Source organism: Heterocephalus glaber, unplaced genomic scaffold, assembly GCF_053883595.1.
Source record: "Heterocephalus glaber isolate CG9 unplaced genomic scaffold, H.glaber_assembly_v1.0 deba00001606, whole genome shotgun sequence".
In the NCBI taxonomy this organism is placed as follows: Eukaryota; Metazoa; Chordata; class Mammalia; order Rodentia; family Bathyergidae; genus Heterocephalus; species Heterocephalus glaber.
In genome coordinates this window covers 11,925,790-11,944,821 of record NW_028258377.1, presented here as the reverse complement: position 1 = coordinate 11,944,821, position 19,032 = coordinate 11,925,790, and the positions used below count along the sequence as shown (strand labels likewise).

The window sequence follows — 19,032 nt, the reverse complement described above, 5'->3', positions numbered from 1 at the left end:
CATTGGCTCATTCTGCTGCGTAGACTTTCAGTGGAGTTTTTAATCTCCTGGAAATCTATTTGCATCTGTTTTATGGATTCCATTTGTTTCCTTGTTGGGATTTCATCATATTCCTGAGCTCCTCTCTAGAATTATTAATCATGTCTTGCACTATAAGCACAATCTCTGCTGTTATCTGAGAAATTATTTCTGATTTCATTTTTTCCAGATCCTCTTTTGTTGCCAGTTCAGGGAGTCCAGGTGGTTGAATATCAGAATGTTCCATCTCGTTTGCGTTTGGGATTGCCATAGGTGATCTGGAAGTCTGGTTTTGAGACTTGTTTACATGTCTTCTCATTTTGATGAAGTTGGGTGGATGGTGCTGATGGTCCCTGCTTGACTCACCTCCTGTGTGCTGGTGGGCCAGAAGCCTCCTCTTGTGCGCTGGGAGCGGCTCACCTCCTGGTTGCTGGCAGGGGTGGTATGGTGGCCCAGAAGCCTCCTCTTGAAGCCTCTTGTGTGCTGGGAGCAGCTCACCTCCGGTGTGCTGGCAGGGGATCAGAACTGACTTGTTTACAAAGGGTGACCAAAATATGCAGTGAATGTTTAAATATAAAAATTTATTATATAGTAAAAGAAACATTGCCATTAATCTCCCTCAAAATACAGTACTTCCCCTCACTTCAAACACACTTAGCTCATCATTCTTGCCACTTTCTGAAGTTCTGGAAGTCTTTTGTGAATGTCTTTATAAGGTATGATTAAAATATGGTGAAAGCTGCTGCCAAGTGCCATCCAACAGAAAGGCAGATTTGTTAACAGTATGGTGTGTTTTTATCCACTGGATCTGGCACCATGCAACTTCTGGCTCTTCCTTAAAGTCCAAATGACAATGAAAGGTAAATGTTTTGAATCACTTCAGGACATCAAGGTAGCCACTACAGCACAACCAAAGATAATCATGAAAAAGGACTTCCAGAACTGCCTCAGGAAATGGCAAGAATGATGGGCTAAGTGTGTTTGAAATAAGGGACGGTATTTTAAAGGAGATTAATGGTAGTGTGTCTTACTGTAATAATTTTGTTTTAAACATTGACTATATTGTTTGATCATACTTTGTATGGTTCTACTATGTGACGTATTCTAGCTATATTAGTCCACTTAATAAATAAGCAAACTTTGACTCTCAAACTATGCCCAATGAAGTTCATCATAAATTTAACAAAATAACAAATGGACAATATTGTCACATAAAAAGATTGTCTAAAAGTAATCAGATTTGGTTTTCCGCTATATTTTATTCATGAATGAATTCATTCCATTGGTAGTTTCCATCTTGAGTTTTTCCTGATGAATTGCTCAATTGTACTATAGGACAACCTGCCCCACTTTGTGTGTGTGTGTGTGTGTGTGTGTGCGCGCGTGCGTGCGTGCTTTCTTGCTTTTTTGAGACAAGGTCTTGCTGTGTAGTTGAGGCTGGCCTGGAACTCTCTCTGTAGCCCAGGCTGGCTTCAAACTTGTGGCAATCCTCCTGCTGGGATTACTGGTGTGCGTCACCATGTCCAGCCCCGCTCTGCCCCATTTCATTTATATTTACTCTGAACGTGTTTGTAACAGACTTTTAAAGTCATTTTTCTTTTCTTTTTTTTTTTTGTACCGGGGCTTGAACTCAGGTCCTTGCCCTTGCGCAGCAGGCGGTGAAACCACTGAGCTAAATCCCCAACCCTAAAGTCATTTTTCTTAACTAACTGTGTAATAGAAGCAAGATGGTGAGAACTGGACTGTTAAGAGAAGTAACTTGTGTGTGTGAGCTTCATCTCCTAGGCATCACCACATCGTCAGTATGAAGCTTAGATTTCCAATTTTCCTTGCTTTTTTGTGTGGGCCACCCCCATTTAGAAATGTTTTGAAAATTTGTCAGCGATCTTATGCCACTTTGGGCTTAGAGCATAAAAAAATACCTATTTCAAGTGTTAATCATTAGCGGAAGTTTTTATTAAAGTAAAATTCACATGACACAAAATTCATTATGTTAACTATCTAAAATTGATTTATAATCCCTTCAGAAAACTTAGGGATATAATGAAAGCCATACTTGGGGAGAAATTTGTAGCTGTTAATCAAATGGCTAAACTATACAGAAAGACCACAGTTACTGCTTTTTTTGTTGTTAGATATTTTCTTCTGTTCCTTATTTGAGACAAAGTCTCAGTGTGTTGTCCAGGGTGGCCTTGAACTCCTGGGTTCATGCAGTTGTCTTGCCTTAGGTTTCCAAGTATTTTATTTGCCATTTTGATTTGCTCTCATTTCTTTTTACACACCCACACACAGATACATCAAAAATTTTAAAGGTAGTTCCTTAATGGTTACCCTGTGGGTTATAATTAACATTAATTCATAACAGTGAAATTGGATTAATACAAACTCAGGTTTGTTTATTTATTTATTTGCTCATTTGTAAGACATGGTCTCTCTGTGTAGTGTCGGCTGGCCTTGCACTTGAAATCCTCCTCCCTCAGCCTCCCAAGTGTTGGAATTATGTTTGTTTTTTTTTAATTGGTACATTTTAGTTATACAATATAATGACATTCATCATTGGGAATTTGCACCTTTACGTAATCTCTCTTGGTTCTTATTTTTTCCAGATAGTTTGTTTTAATTATTGTTTTGGGATGTGCTTGGGATTGAGCCCAAGGCCTCTTAAGCATGCATTCTGTTTCTGAGCTACACCCGTACTTCCCCAACTTAGTTTTTATAGTATACAAAAATTTTCCTTCTGTATAGTTCTATTTTTTATTATTGTCACAAACTGCAGTTTTATACATTATACACCCTTTAATATAGATTTAAATTATTTCATGTAATGTGTCTTTTAAATCATAGGAAAATAAAAGAGCCACACATTAAAAATGATACTGACTTTTGGGGGGCAGGGTGTGTACCAGGGTTAGAACTTGGCACCTTGTGCTTGTGAGGCAGGGGCTAGAACCACTGAGCCAAATCCCCAGCCTGATACTAACTTTTGTATTTACCTATGTAATTACCTTTATTTTTTTTCACATGGATTCAAATTTCTCTGTACTATTCAAGTTTCTGTGTACTGTTCTTCCACTTCAGTCTGGAGGATTTTCTTTAGTATAAGTCTACTTTAGGGCAAATATTTAGGGCAAGTCTGCTAGCAGTGCACTCTGTTTTTGTTTGTCTAGAAATATCTTAATTTTAATTTCATCTTTGAAAACTTTTTTTCCCCTCCTTTTAGCCAGGCATGGTGTCCCATCCCTGTGATTCAAGGTGCTTGGGAGGATGAGGCAGGAGGATGGCAAGTTTGAGGCCAGCTTGGACTATTACTGAGACCCAATCTCAAAATAAAAGGGTGGGGATGTATCTTTGTGGTAGAACACTTGCCTGGCATTATATGAGACCCAGGGTTCACTTACCAGCTATCATAAAGAAATTTTTTTTCCACTTTCATTTTTGAAGTATAGTTTTCTGGTTATAGACTTCGTAGATGAATTCTTAGGTTTTTTTCTTTTATGAATCACTTTGAACATCTTTCCACTACCTTCTGGCTTCCATGGTTTCTGATAAATCAGTTGTTAACTTGGAGGTAGTGAGTTGCTTTTGGAAGTGACGAGTTTGTTTTCTAGGAGTCTTGGTCTTTTTGTTACGCCAGTTTGATAATTGGAGTATATTATACATGGATTTTGGCGTTTTGTTTTTATGAGAGTTTTGGAGGTTTTGGACCTGTCTGTAACCTCTAAGCATTTGTTGATACAGTTGTGGTATCCCAATGGTCTCTTGGACATTTGTTTTCGTTCTTTTTTTTTGGCCTTCTCAAACTGAATCTCAATTTACCTGTCTTCAAACTCAACAATTCTTTCTTTTCCCTGCTTAAATCTGCTGAGAAGCTACTCTAATGGATTTTTCATTTCAGTTATGGTAATTGTGAACTTAAGAATTTCTATTTGGTTTTATTTGATTATTTCTATATCTTCATTGGAATAGTTTCTGTTTGGATAGGTATCATTTTCCTGGTTTCCTCTTTTTCTTTGTTGATGGTTTCCTTTAGCACTTTGAGCATATTTTAAATGGTTGCTTTAAAATCTTTATATAGCTCGGTGTGGTGGTGCACGCCTGTAATCCCAGGACTTGGGAGGCTGAGGCAGAAGGATTGCTGCAAGTTCAAGGCCAGCCTGGGCTACATAGTGAATTCAAGAACAGCCTGAACTACATGGTGTGTGGGACCCTGTCTCAAAACAAACAAAATCGTTGTATAATAAGTCCAATATCTAGGCTTTGTGGACACTTTCTGTTAATTTCTTTTTTCTCAGTAAATAGTCATGCTTCTTTGCATGCTGTTACTTTTTTCTTGAACTTGGCTTTCTTTAGACAGTCTTGCTATGTAGTTCAGACTGTCCTTGAACTCAGTATGTAGTCTAGACTGGCCTCAAACTCCATTCTAACATCCTTCACTTGCTAGTTAGCTCTTAGCATCTAAATCCTCACTATTCGCATGTAGTCAGAAACATCTTGTCCCTTCTACCTCAGAAATGTATTTTAATGGTAATATAAACACAGGGCTGTGAAAGCATGGCAGGGGAGAAAAATTTACTCTTCCTGAGGAAGGAAGGAAAAACTTAGAAGTGATACTGTACTTAAAAGTTGTTCTAAAAAAAAGTTGTCCTAGGAGTCCACTTGTAGTGGTACATACTTGTAATCTTAGGACTCTACGATTGCAAGTTCACTCCTAGCCTGGGCAATTTAGCCAGACCCTGGCTCAAAAAAAAAGCTAGGGATATGGCCCAGTGCACAGACCCAAGGTTCAGTTCCCAGTACTCAAAAACAAAACAAAACAAAACAACAAAAAAACCTCTAGAGCTGGGGATATCAGTCCATGGTAGATCACTTGCCTAGTACATGAAAGGCCCTGGGTTCAATACTTAACACTGCAAAAAGAAAAACAGGAAAGATAAGGTTCTCGTAAACACCTTCCTATTCATCCTGTTGTAATAGCTTTACAAGTTTGTTTTTCTAGTAGTCTACAAGATTATAAAGAATACAAATATGTAGTGTGATAAATCTCTTGCAGTATATCATGTGTGGTGGGTGCTTAATGTTTCTATAATTAATAACTGAATAAATGTCTCCAGCCTACCTCATCCACTCTTACTGTATTTCTTACACATTCTTTTCTCCTGCCACACTACACTGCACTACTCTTACTCTTCAGTAATTAGGGATACTTTTCTTAATTTTGTACTATTCTAAGCTGGCCATGGTAGTGTACACCTGTAATGCCAGCAGTCAAGAGGCTGAGGCATGGGATGGTGGTGGTGGGGCATTACATTCCACACATATGCTCTCTTTTGCAAAATATTCTCCATGTCATCTGTCCTCCTGCAACTTGTATAGTCTTCCATCTAGCACCTGTAAAACTTTATTTAGATGATATCTTCCTTGAGGTTTTGCAGACTTCAAAAAACATAATAAATCCAAGAGTGCTGAGATTACAGGCTTGCACCATGATGCCCAGCAGAACTCTTTTTTTTTTTTTTTAACAGCCACACTGGCGGCATTATTATAATGCCAGTTTTATTGATAAGGACAGAGAGGCACAAAGAGGTTAAATTATATTTGGCCATGATCATGTGATCAGCCAGGGTTGAGCTGGGATTCCTCCTGGCACTCTAGTTCTGAGGTCCACGCCCTAACCACCATTCACCGCATACCACACCTCCTCCCTCAATGCAGACATTCCCTCCCCCATCTTCACTACCTGGCAAACCCCACTGCTCTGTAACAATGGAGTGACTTGCGACTTGCTCATTGGCTGCAGCACTACCAGAAGCTCCCATCCTGAAGCTTATTAGAGATCATGGAGCCAGAAGTGAGGGAGCAGTGGGAGATCAAGTTGGTAGACAATGGGGCTGGATGAGTAGAACCCTGTTAGCCACTTTCAGGTCTTCAGCCTTAATTTGATTTTTTTTTTTTGGTACCGGGGATCAAACATGGGACCTTGAGCTTGCAAGGCTGGTGCCGGAACCACTGAGCTAAATCCTCAGCCCTTCAGCCTTAATTTGAGATGGAGGCAGGGCAGGATTAACAGAACCACCTTGGGGCTGTAGAAAGCTTGCCTCACATGTGCAAGAGTTCAGCACAACAAACAAGAATGACAACAAAACAGCAGAACTCTTAACACTGTGTGTAATATGACTCCAGTGGTTATATTTTGAAACTCTGAAAGTAATCAGAGTTGGGCATGGTGGCACACGCCTTAATCCCAGCACTTGGGAGGCTGAGGCAGGAGGATCACTGTAAATTTTTTTAGGGGGGGCTTAAGTTCTTTTATTGGTACATTTTAGGTATATAATATGTTTACATTTATCATTGGGTGCTTGTACTTGTACATGATATATCTTGGTTCTTATTTTTTCCCCCGTTATCTGTGCACCCTTCACCCCCTCCACCCTTCCCTATTTACATAGATCTTGTTTCCATATTTTTCTTTTCTCATAATTTTTCCTTTCCTTTCTTTCCTTTCCCCTTCCCCTCCCACTTCCCCTACCCCTTTGGACCTTTTCTTCCTATTTCAAATTATCAATTACTCGTTTTAATCATTTTAATCCTTATTTACACTTTCAGTTTCTCACACTAGAGAAACTATTTGGTATTTACACATGTGTGTCATTTATTTCACTTAAGAGTATGGCCTCAATATGCATCCATTTAGCTATAAATGTCTCTAGTTTGTCGTTCTTTATGGCTGAGTAATACTCCACTTTATTAAAAAAAAAAAAAAAAACCACATCTTTTTTATCCAGTTTCCAGTTGATGGGCACTTGGGCTGTTTCCAAGCTTTAGCTTTTACAAACTGTGCTGCTATAAACATGAGTGCACATATATCGCTGTGGTACGATTCTTTTAATTCTTTGGGGAAGATAACCAGCAGGGGAGTAGCTGGGTCAAATGGGACCTGTAGCCCTAGTTCTTTGAGGTATCTCCATACTGATTTCCACAGTGGTTGCACCAGTCTGCCCTCCCGCCAACAATGGAGAAAGGTTCCTTTCTTCCCACACCCCCGCCACCATTTGTTTTTGGTTGATTTGTTAGCAGCCATTCTTTGTGGGGTGAGGTGGAATCTCAGCGTTGTTTTCATCTGCATCTCTCAAATGACCAGTGATGTTGAAATTTTTTTCATATGTTTATTTGCTGCTTTTACTTCTTTGTCTGAGAAATGTCTGTTCATTTCAGATGCCCATTTTTGAATTGGGTCTTTGAATTTGGAGGGTCTGATTTTTTTCAGTTCTTTATATATTCTAGATAGTAGACCTTTGTCTAAGGTACAGCTGCTAAAGATTTTTTCCCACATTCTAGGTTGTCTCTTAGCTCTGTTGGTGGGTTTCTCTTGCAGTGCAGGAGCTTTTTAATAAGATGAGATCCCAGTTGTTGATTCTTTGTGCTAGTTCCTGTGCTACTGAAGTTTTGTTCATAAAGACTTTTCCTATGCCAATGTCATTGAGAGTTCTACCTAACTTATCTTCCAGCAAGTTTAGTGTTTTTGTTTTAATATTTAGATCTTTAATCCACTCCGATCTTAGTTTAGTACATGGTGATAGATATGGGTCTAGTTTTAATCTTTGGTAGGTTGAAACACCAACACCATTTATTAAATAGGCTATCTTTCCTCCAGTGAGGGTGATTGGCTCCTTTGTCAAAGATGAGGTGGCTGAGTATGTCTGGAGTTGCTTCTCCATCTTCTGATCTATTCCACTGGTCCTTGGGTCTGTTCCTTTGCCAGTACCATGCTGTTTTTATCACAGTAGCTTTGTAGTATAGTTTCAAGTTGGGGATTGTGATACCCCCTGCCTTGTCTCTGTTGCTTAGAATTGCTTTTGCTATTCTAGGTCTCTTCTGGTTCCAAATGAATTTTTGGATTGTTTTCTCTAGGTCTGTGAAGTATTATTGGAATTTCAATCAGCATTGCATTAAATCTATATAGCAGTTTTGAAAGTATGGCAATTTTCACTATATTGGTTCTTCCTACCCAGGAGCAAGGGATGTATTTCCATTTTCTTATATCCTCTTCAATCTCTTTTTATGTCCTCTTCGATCTCTTTTGTTCAGAGTGCTGTAGTTTTCAGTGTAGAGGTCTTTTGCTTCCTTTGTTAGATTGATTCTTAGATATTTCATTTTTCTGGATGCTATTATAAAAGGAATTGTTTCCCTCATTTCTCTCTCAGTGAGTCTGCTATTTGTGTATAAGAAGACTTTGTTTTTTGAGTGTTGACTTTATATCCAGCTACTCTACTGAATCTGTCAATTAAGTCTAGAAGTCTTCTGGTGGAGTTTTTTTGGTCTTCTATGTAAAGTATTATATCGTCAGCAAATAATGACAGTTTAACTTCCTTTCCTATCTTTATTCCTTTTTTTTCTTTCTCTTTTCTAATTGCTGTGGCTAATGTTTCCATAACTATGCTGAACAGTAGTGGTGATAGTGGGCATCCTTGTCTTGTTCCTGATTTTAGTGGGATCACTGTGAATTTGAGGCCAGCCTGAACTACATAAGCCCTGTCTCAAAAACAAAACAAACAAAAATCAGATAATAAATAGCCATTATATAACGTGGGTGGTGTTCTACCAAGCATTGAACAGCTGTCTAGGGAGGCACTACAGTGTTCCTAAAAGTCACCTACAGTAGTGTATTTCCTCTTGGACCTCCATGACATGGGTGAACATCTAGTGTAATTCTAGTAATACAAATATATTTTCTACTCAAATCACCAGGTGCTAATGAACTGGCTGTGCAGAAAGCAAAAGCAGAAATCACCAGGCTCATAAAAGAAGAATTGATCCGACTGGTAAGTAATAGCCTTAAGGATGCATTTTAATAAATGTTTTATTGACTCATAATATAAATACAGACAAATATACAAATCATGAACATATAGCTTGATGAATTTTCACAGAGTAAGTACATCAGTGTAATCACTACTCAAATCATGAAATAGAGAACATTACCAGCATCCAGAAGCCTTCTCCATGGGCCTCCTTGTCACTATTCATCTCCTTTTAATGTAACCATATTGCAACTTTTAAAATCATAAATATAAATAAGCGAGATGTGTTGACACATGCCTGTAATCTCAGCACTTGGGAAACTGAGAGAGGAGGATCTTAAGTTCAAGGCCAACCTGAGTTACAAAGCAAGACTGTCTCAAAGAATCATTGTTTTGCCTGTTTTTGAACTCCATATAAGTAGAATCATATGCTGTCTACTTCCTTTGTATCTCAATATTGTTTTGAGATCAGTCCATGCTGTTGCAAGTAGCAAGAATTTGTTGAATATACCACAGTTAACTTACGTGGTGGAGTTTGGGGTCCTTCTAGCTTTTTTTTGTAGAACTAATAGTTTGGCCTTTTCATAGATGTTGCTAAATGTTTTCCAAAGGAGTTATACTGATTTACTCCTTCCCACACAGCATATGAAAATTCCAGTTACTCTGCACCTTTGCTGACACATGGTGTTGGCAAGGTTGGTTTAGTTTGTTGTTGTTGTTGTTTTGGCAGTTTTGTATTTTTTTGGTACCGGGGATCGAACTCAGGACCTTTTGCTTGTGAGGCAGGCAGCAGAACCACTGAGCCAAATCCCTGGCCCGTTTTTTAAAAACTTAGACAATGGCTTAATTAGATTTTGGAAAAAGCAGTCCTTTACAAACTATTTTTCCAAAGGGCGCAGACACGTGCACGCTTCAGCAGCACATATACCAAAGGGCACAGACGTATCCTTATATATTTTTGTTTCTGGGTTTTTTTTTGTTTTGAGACAGGGTCTCGCTATGTAGTCTAGGCTGGCCTTGAACTCACTGTGTAGCTCTGGCCAGCCTCAAGCTCATGACCATCCTCCTGCCTCGCCCTCCCGAGTGCTGGGATTACAGCCATGTGCCCCCACACTTTCTCCATAGCATGTACATTAGGTGAGGGTCCTCTGTTCCTTCTGTTTAAGAATTTGATTTTGAGGGCTTTTAAAAAATTTAACTTGGGCCAGGGATTTAGCTCAGTGGTTTTGCTGCCTGCTGTGCAAGCTCAAGGACCTGAGTTCAATCCCTGGTACCAAAAGAAAAAATTTCACTTAAAGAACATTATTTTGGGGAGATAAGATGACTAAAGAAAAGAGAGTATCTCCAAAATAGAAAAAAGAAAACAATCTTTAAATCAAGATCATAAGCCTCTTTTATCAAGAAGTGATAGAATAATAACCATATCCTTGTAGATTGGCTGAAAACACAGTTGTCAAGGGAACTTCAGTGAATTAAAATAAGTGATTAGGGCTGGGGGTTTAGCTCAGTGGTTCACTGCCTGCCTCGAAAGCTCAAGGACCCAAGTTCGATCCCGGTACCAAATAAAAAAAAGATAAAATAAGTGATTAATTATTGGACAGTTCCTTGTGTCTCACTGCAGTAATATTAACATCTTTATTTGATGTCTGATAGTTTTATAAGATGATAGAAGAAATGATCTTATATTTTCTCTTTCTTGCTTTTTCTAACCATGTATTTTATATTTTATTGCAGCAAAATTCATACCAGCCGACAAATAAAGGAAGATACAAAGTCTTATAAACATCTAAAAAACCTTTTTTTTTTTTTTTTTTTTTAACCTGTGCTGGTCTGTGATACAGTGGCAATTGTCTGAAGTTTACAATGTATTGTAAATTAAGATTTTTAAAATTCCATCTTGTTGATTTTTTAAATACAAGAAACCAGTTTTTGCTAAAGAAATCTTCGGTCAGTAAGTAGCCCCACAATTCAAACTATATTTAAAGCAGGCCTGTTTTCAGAGTATAATACCTTTAATGTAAAACTTAAATATTGGTATTTTAAATATCTGGATAATATTCTAGAGGTTTAAAAATGGAAACATTTGGGCTTTGTATTGAGGTAATAAAGAATACAAGTAACTAAGGAGCAACACATCTTATCCTCTTTCAACAAAATTACCTCCTGAGAAAAAGTGAAATTCTGTCATATTTTGTGTCAACCCCTCCCCAAGCTGAAATCTTACTCAATTCAGCAGACCATCTAAACTGGATTTAAGAATGTTATAATAGAAGCTTTACAAATTAGGTTCAGAATTTTTTTTAATCGTTGTAAATTTGCGATAGTTGGATTATTTTTGGTTTTTGTAAAATTAAACATTTGTAGCATAAGAACTTTTTGCATTTCTTTACACTGCAAAGTTTTAGTATGTACTACTTTTAGGTTCCTCTTGCAACCTCTAGCTGTATGCCTAGGAATTAATTCTTTCTTAATCTTATTTAAAAGAGAACAGTTGTAGCCTATAAATATTAAATATGATTCCTTTTCCCCCTGAAAGTGTTTTTTTAGACATCTGTACATATGGTATGTACAAACACCCTACTACTTTTCATCTACTTTTCCTTCAAGATTATCATAGGCTGTGAATTTTTTTCTTAAAACATTTACATTTGGGAGGCTGAGACAGGAGGATTGCTGTAAATTCAATGCCAGACTGGGCTACATAATGAGTTCAAGGCCAGCCTGAATTTCATAGTGAGACCCTGTATCCAAAAAAGTAAAAATAAAACCTACTGGTACATAAGTTTTAGACAGACTTCAACATCTCTGTGAAATGCAGTGCACAAGGAATCAAAATTGTATTTTGAGCCCTCAAGGTCTAACTCTGGAATATTCTAATTTAAATGGCTATCATTGGATTACCTAGTTCTTTCCAAGACCTCAGGTGTATTAGAACTTCATATTGTCACTTGAAAAGGTTTTTTCAGGAATTAAGTAGATGTATTTCTTAAATTAAGAAACAGCCTCTAAATATTCTTAATAGTTTTCAAAAGAACAAAAATCAAAGTATTTTATCATTTTAATATTACAGGCAATAGCCCAAGTGACAAGGCATATCAATAATTTCTTCAAAATAAATTATCTATTTAAAAAGTAAGATAGAACTGGAAAGTATTTTTAGATCCCTTACACATTCACTTAAATAATTGAAGGAAGAAGACAGACAAAATACATGTAACAACAGAATCAAATAAACCATTTACTCTAACATTCCAGGTATGTACCCCCCTTATTTATTTATTTGTAATTATGTGGATAGTTTGTTGTTTTTTGGGTTTTTTTTTTTTGGTACTGGAGATTGAACTCGGGACCTTGTGCTTGCAAGGCAGGTGCCAGAACCACTGAGCTAAATCCCCGGCCCAATAGTTTGTTTTCTTTGATAGAATATATCATAGTCCCACATTGGTGACATTTGGTGCTCCCTTATACCTACTAGATCACTTTGAGATTTAGAGATTTACATCATTTTAGCATTTCCTTTGTTTGTATATCTAGTTGTGATGAGTTGCTAGGATTTTGTTCTAAAATGAAGCATTACTCTGGTAGTACATTTTTAGTGTCACACTGACTGATTTTTAAAATTTGAATGATGTACAGGCTTTAATTTGTTATTTTAATGCAATATCAGTATTTACTTGTGTTTTCTAAATTCCTTATAAAATAAATTTAATTCAGTCTGCATTTTTCTAAAATTATCTTTCCTCAAATGCTTTCTCTTCTGTTTCTCTAATTTTTTATTATTTATTTATTTATTTATTTGGTACCAGGGATCGAACTTGGGTCCTTGCGCTTGCACAGCCGGCGGCGAAACCACTGAGCTAAATCCCCGGCCCTCTCTAATTTTTTAGTATTGGTACACTTATGAGAGAAGTATTATACTCTCTATATTTTTTAAAATTCTAGAAATTTACTATCCAAAACTTTTATAGTTCCAACATAAGATAGAGAAAATATAGGTAGAAAGGACACAAGGAAAATCTCAATTTTTAAAATTGCAGCTTCAGCACACACACATTATTCAAGCCTTTCTCTCCTTCCAGAAAACTCACTCAAAAAAAAATTTTCCCCCAAAAGGGTTTTAAAGCCTCTGGCCCATGATTTTCACTTTCTTTTATGACTAGGCTACCATTCTTCAACTGTGAATAGGCCATCCCTCTTCACCTGCAATATGAGGCCTTTCCCTTTATGAATGAATGGGCCATCACCCTTGACCTGGAGGAAGCACTGTCACCTTTCACCTGTAAATTGAATCCCCACCTTCCATACATTTCCATCACCAAAACACAAATATATCCAGCTCAGGCCACAAGGGATCTCTGTCTGTCTCTATCTCTATCTTTCTCCTTCCCTCTATTGTCTTTGAGTGTGTACTTTTGAAACCTCCTATGTCTCCTACTGATATGTCTTGAAAATTGTTTTTGTGTGATCAAAGTCAGTGAACCTACAGGTTCTTCATCACTGGTTTGAGAAACTTCAGACAGTTCTTCTGAAGAATTCATAAATTTCCTGAGAAGAATTTGATGTTTTTTGTATTTTGCATAAGACAAATGTAGTTGAATCAATAGGTTAATTTGACAGTCAAGAGTTTTACCATGTTGTCCCTTACTCTTACAAAATGGAGATACATGGTGCTCAAGAGGCTCCAGTTTGGGGCAGGAAGCAAGAGCAGAGGCTGCAGGCTCACTGTGGTGGTGGAAGGGGCCACTCTGGAGAGGGTCAGGGTAGAGAAGATGTGAATTACTCATTTGCAACAAGCACAAGTCTACATTGTTGAAGAATGGATGGGACCCTGGGCAAATGTGATCAGACATAGCCCAAAGAGCTTATTGATGCTGATGAGCAGTCCTCTGATCAGAGCCAGCTTGCTACAGGTTTTTATCCACACACACAAGCCAATTGATGGAACCCCCAGACTTGAATTTCCAGAATCTTTGACTCCTTTTGTGGCTTCATGGTTCAGCTTTTACACAATTTGAACAGCTGATAGCCCCCAGAAGCTTTTGAAGGTAACTAAGAATCCAGTATCAGATCATTTCCCAGCTGCCTGTATGAAAATTGGCACTTCTTTTTCCATCCCAGTCATCAGTGATGTCCAAGAGTTGGTGCCAGTAGTGACCCTGTTTTTGCTGTGGGAGCCTTTGCCCATGGCAGGTCAGGATGGAGTACGTAGAGAAGATGGTATCCATAAGTCGCTATCCACTCTTTGCTGCCCTCACCTGTGCTAGCCTTTGAAGAAGTGTCGGGGAAGAACCTCTGGTTCTGTTCAGAGGTCTGTTGACATCACTTCCCTTACTCCTTCTCTGAACTGATTGCTGGAAGATAACTTTTCTGTGCTGAGACTAGAAGTTCAGGAAGCCCATGCTGTACATTTTCTCTTCATTTGTCCTATAAATGCTGTTAGAAAGAAAGAGGGAGGGGGAGGAGGCGAAGGAGAGAGAAGATTTGGGAGGCCTCAAGTTCAAGCCCACCTGGGCAATTTAGCAACCCTGCCTCAATATAAAAGAAATAAAAAGGACCAGACCTTACCCCATTAATCACTAGGGATAATTATTAGGGATGTACTTGAATCCAAAGACCCTAGGTTCAATCTCCAGCACCACACCCCCCAAAAAAAACATAAAATGAAAGGTTAGTGACGAAGTTCTGCACAACTCCTTGGCACACTTTAATATTTAATATACTTTGTGTCTTTTTGGCGTTGGTGTACACATGGTGTTCAGCTGGTAGTCACAATGCATCTTTGACTCTTGTCTTTTTTTTTTTTAGGATACTGTCCATATATATGAAAGAGTGGTAAAGGACAACTAGCTCTTAAATCTTGGGATTTATAAATCTCATTAAGCCCTCTATGGAGTCTGCTTCAAAATAACACAGCATCATGAGAATTGCAGACCAGAAAACAAAGCTCCAAAGTTATAACTCAGCTGTGTCTGAGCTCTTGTTGTTATGGTGCTGTTATGGTTTAGAGCTAAAATGTCCCCCTAAGTCTCATATTCAGAGGTGGGGTTTTTGAAAGGTAATAGCTTGGGGGTGCTATGCTCATCAGTTTAATCCACTAATGACTACATGGCTAAATATGCTATTAGGATGTGGAGCTCCATTGGAGGTGGGCCCTTGGGAGCATGAGTTGGGAGAGTGTATTCTTGTCCCCAGCTCCTCCATTCCCTCTCTTCTTCCTTGCTACCGTGGGTTGAGCAACTTGCCTCTACCATGCCTTTCCACCGTGGACTAAGTCCTCTGAAAATTGAACCAAAATAAACCTTTGAGTTGTAAGTGTTAGGTATTTTGTCCCAGCAATTGCAAAGTGACTACTACAGGTTCCTTTCTTTGCTTTATAGCCATCAGCCAGAGTACTTTAGTGACATTTACATAGAGCTTGTGTAAGACAGCTGGTGGGGAAAGTGGTAGTGCAGATGAAGTCTAGGGTAAACTTTGTTTAGTAAAATGTTTGTTTGGCAGCCTTTTAGATAATGCTAGGTAGCTACAGCAGCCAAGAGTCCTGAGCATCTTCTCTAATGCAGTCATGAAAAGTCTTCCACTTAGATTTCAGTCTGGAGCAACCAGATCTTCATGTTGCATCAGAATGAGACCCTCCTGACATGAAAAGCTAAGTTTATTTTTTAAAAGGAAGTGTATTTGTGTTCGTGTATACCTAATGGGAGAGAGGAGAATGAGTGTGTGAGTTCTTTTTAATTTAGGTGTAGCCATCAGAAAACCTTAAAGAACAAAATCTTACTGTGGAGGGTCATGAAACTTGGAGTATAACAACATCTGACCACTGCTTGAGGAAATATTCCTTGCATTCATAAGCTAGCTCTCTGGAGTGAAATATGTCTGAATTTCCCTCACTAGGTAAACAGTCCCTGACATGTTGGCAGTTATGGACATTTTTGGGGGGGGGGGGGTTGAACCGGGTCTTACTGTATAGTTGAGGCTGAACTTGATCTCAGACTATGTAGCTCAGGCTGGCCTTAAACTCACAGCAGTCCTCCTGCCTCAGCCCCCAAGTACTGGGATTACAGGCATATGCTACCATGCCTGGCTTGGCAGTTGTGGACATTTAAAAGTATATTTTTCCTCTATCAATTTATAATTTTCCTCATGGGCCAGGGATGTAGCTCAGCAGCACAGTGCCTGCCTGGAAGGCATGAGGCCCTGAGTTTGATTCCTGGTAACCCCTCCCCTCCCCCAAATCTTATAATTTTTCTTAGGTAAGAGTCCAAGTAGAAATAGGAAAAATAATACGAACAAATGTATTCTTCACAAAACCCCCACAGTATCCATGGTTTCTCCTTTGCTGTGTCCTTGTGGCTTAGCTAATGTATGCTTGTGTGCTATCAAGTCACAGGACTGGTGAGGAATTTGGTTTTGGTTATTTTTCTTTTTTCTTTTTTGTACTGGGGATCGAACTCGGGACCTTGTGTTAGCGAGGCAGGTGGCAAAACCACTGAGCTAAATCCCTGGCCCTTGGTTATTTTTCTTGACCTTGTATCTTCCATATAGCTTATAGGAGTTCATAATTTTGAAGCCCAAGCCTTCAAGAAGAAATTCTGACTTTGCATTAAGCCCTTCTGATGGGAAAGAAAAAAAATACTTACTAAAAAGAAAGTTTAATCCCTCTAGAGAACTGGAGCTCAGTTACTCCCTCATATATTACTAAGATTACTTTAAAAGCTAGAGTTATAGAATGAAAACTTTTTGAGTAATTTTTAATACATAGAAATACTTGATACCCCATGTTTTGAATATTAGTTGCTTCACAACTTTGCATATTATAGAATGTCTTAGTTACTTTCTTGTTGCTGGGACAAAATACCCAACACCCACAAGTTAAAGGAGGAAAGGTTTATTTTAGCTTTTAGTTTATAAAGATTTCAGTCCATAGTCAGCTGGCTCCAAAGCATGCCAGAGGGGTATGGCAGAGGAAACCTGCTCATGGCATGGCAGTGGGAAGCAGCAAGCCATCAAGGCAGGAGAGATATACAGTATATACATCTCCAAGCCACAAACCATGCCCACAGTGTGACCCACCTCTTTCCACCAGGCTTCACCTCAGTCACACCCACTATAAACCCATCAGTGGACTAATCCAGTATCACCTGTGATCCAGTCACTTCCCAAAAGATGGGCGCATGAGGCTTTAGGGGAACATTACATATAAGCCATAATAACATAGGATAAAAGAAATAAGGATTCAGTGCAAAAAAATGTTCTTTCCATAGAAAAAGCTTTTCATTTGAACTTAGTAATAGATTTTTAGCAGCCCATGAACTCTAGAAACTTCTAGCAGTCTTGGATATTAAAGTATCCTTGGCCTTTGTCCCTGAATTCCTGCAAGTCTCAGATACTTTCCATTCAGCCCAGTATTCCTCCAAGACGGCATTTTCGGAGAAGCTCTAACTTTTCACTGCTCTTGTGATGCTATTAAACATGTATCTGGGATGGTAATGGTTATTTAACACAAATTCAAGTTTGAGACCACTGATAATCTTCCCTTTCTTTTGCTTTTGGGCTTTGATGACCCGTGGTCACCCAGAGTGGAGCACGTGCAGAGTAAGCCATTGGAAAGCAGAAAAAATATATTGAAGCATGATAGTTCACATATTTATAAATAAATACATTCATGAACCAGGCATGGTGGGATTACACACCTATAATCCCAGCACTGGAGAGGCTGACTTGGAGGATCGCCTGTGAGTTCAAGGCCAGCCTGGGCTACATAGTTCAAGGTCAGCCTGAAATACATAGTGAGACCCTGTGTCAAAAAATAAAAGCATATAGAGATAGTGCTTGATAAGCATTCAATAAAGTGCTAGTATTAGTATCATTTCAGTGGGTAAATTCTATTAGATTGAATGTTTGTGTTCCCCCACAATTCATGTTGAAACCTAATGCGCAATGTGATGGTATTTAGAAGTGGGGCCTTTGGGGAGAGATTAGATCATGAGGGCAAATGAAGTCAGTGCCCTTGGAAAAGAATTTAGAGAACTGCCTTGCCCTTTCTTCCATGTGAGGACATAGCAGAAAAGACAGCTGTCTGTGTACCAGGAAACATATCCTCAGGAGACACTGAATCTGCAAGCACCCTAATCTTGGACTTGCCAGAAGTGTGAAATGTAAAGAAATGCAAGATGCGAAGTTTTATTTTTTTTGTAAACCACTCAGTATGTTATTTTGTTATAGCTGCCTCAAACACACTTAAGACACTTTCCTTTGATTATTTTTCTAAAGCTTTCTACAGCCAGTGCTACTGATAAAATCCAGAAAGCAATATTAATTATTTCCTATGTTTATCTTTCAGTTCAAACGAAAGTATTGAAGAACCCTTGTAACCTCAATTGAAAGATCATTAGAGGGAGCCAGCCCCTAGATTTGGACGAATGTTCTTTATATATCCCCTTTCACATTTCACAATCATGATTTAGAATGAAAATTGACATTTCAGTCACTAAAACTGGTAGTTTTGGGCTGAGGGTGTAGCTCAGTGGTAGAGCACATGCCTAGCATGTTTAAGGCCCTGGATCCAATCCCTAGGACTGGCAAACACAAAGAAAAAAAGACTGATAGCTCGTCTGTATGATCTGGCCTCTCTTGAGCCAAGTTAAATCAGCTGTTGGAGAAGCAGTGAAAGGGACAGGGGACCAAGAGATGGAGGAAGAGGGGAGAACAGGTAAAAAAATTATGTGTTACATGCATGCATCTACTACCTACAAGGAGTGGAATCATTATGTACTGCAAACCTGTACTAATAAAATGAAAAATGTTGAATTGAGTTCCAAAGTACATTTCAACGTCATGTGCTTTTTGTGGTCTTCTTTTGTGGTACTGGGTGTTGAACCCAGAGCTATTACACTGAGCTTTAGCTTCCCCCACCTTTTTATGTTTATTTTGAGACAGGGTCTTGCTAAGTTGCCCAGGTGGAATTTGAACTGAGGATCCTCCTGCCTCAGCTTCCAAAATGCTGGGATTACAGGTGTGGGCTACCATGCCAAGCAGGTATATGCTTTTGAAGAAAAAATATCAGTATACAAGTTAAGTAGTGTTACATGTAAGTGCTCTTGTTGCATATGATCGGTGATGATTGAATGGCAGTGCTCTTGAAAAAGCCTCTATACTCACCACTGTTATTATATGTACTGTAGCACTACATTAAGAGCAGCCTGAAAAAAAAAAAAAA

General features: G+C 38.6%; 1 protein-coding gene and 1 pseudogene across 4 annotated transcripts in view; both read left to right on the top strand.

The window, feature by feature from the left end:
* The window catches only part of Ddx46 (DEAD-box helicase 46), an 82,033-nt gene that overhangs the window by 52,718 nt on the left and 10,283 nt on the right, over positions 1-19,032 (top strand). The window contains exons 22-24 of one of the 3 annotated variants that reach the window (XM_087194740.1): positions 8,764-8,837; positions 10,551-10,763; positions 11,887-18,646. In XM_087194740.1, the coding sequence (XP_087050866.1) occupies positions 8,764-8,837; positions 10,551-10,598 (122 nt within the window). In that variant the 3' untranslated portion in view covers positions 10,599-10,763; positions 11,887-18,646. Of the gene's footprint in view, positions 1-8,763; positions 8,838-10,550; positions 18,647-19,032 lie in introns of those variants that run through there. The other 2 variants (XM_087194741.1, XM_004836225.4) reach the window with 2 other exon arrangements.
* Positions 13,448-18,646, top strand: LOC110344488 (ribosomal RNA small subunit methyltransferase NEP1 pseudogene; annotated as a pseudogene). Its single transcript, XR_015444749.1, has one exon. The product of XR_015444749.1 is annotated as a ribosomal RNA small subunit methyltransferase NEP1 pseudogene (transcript).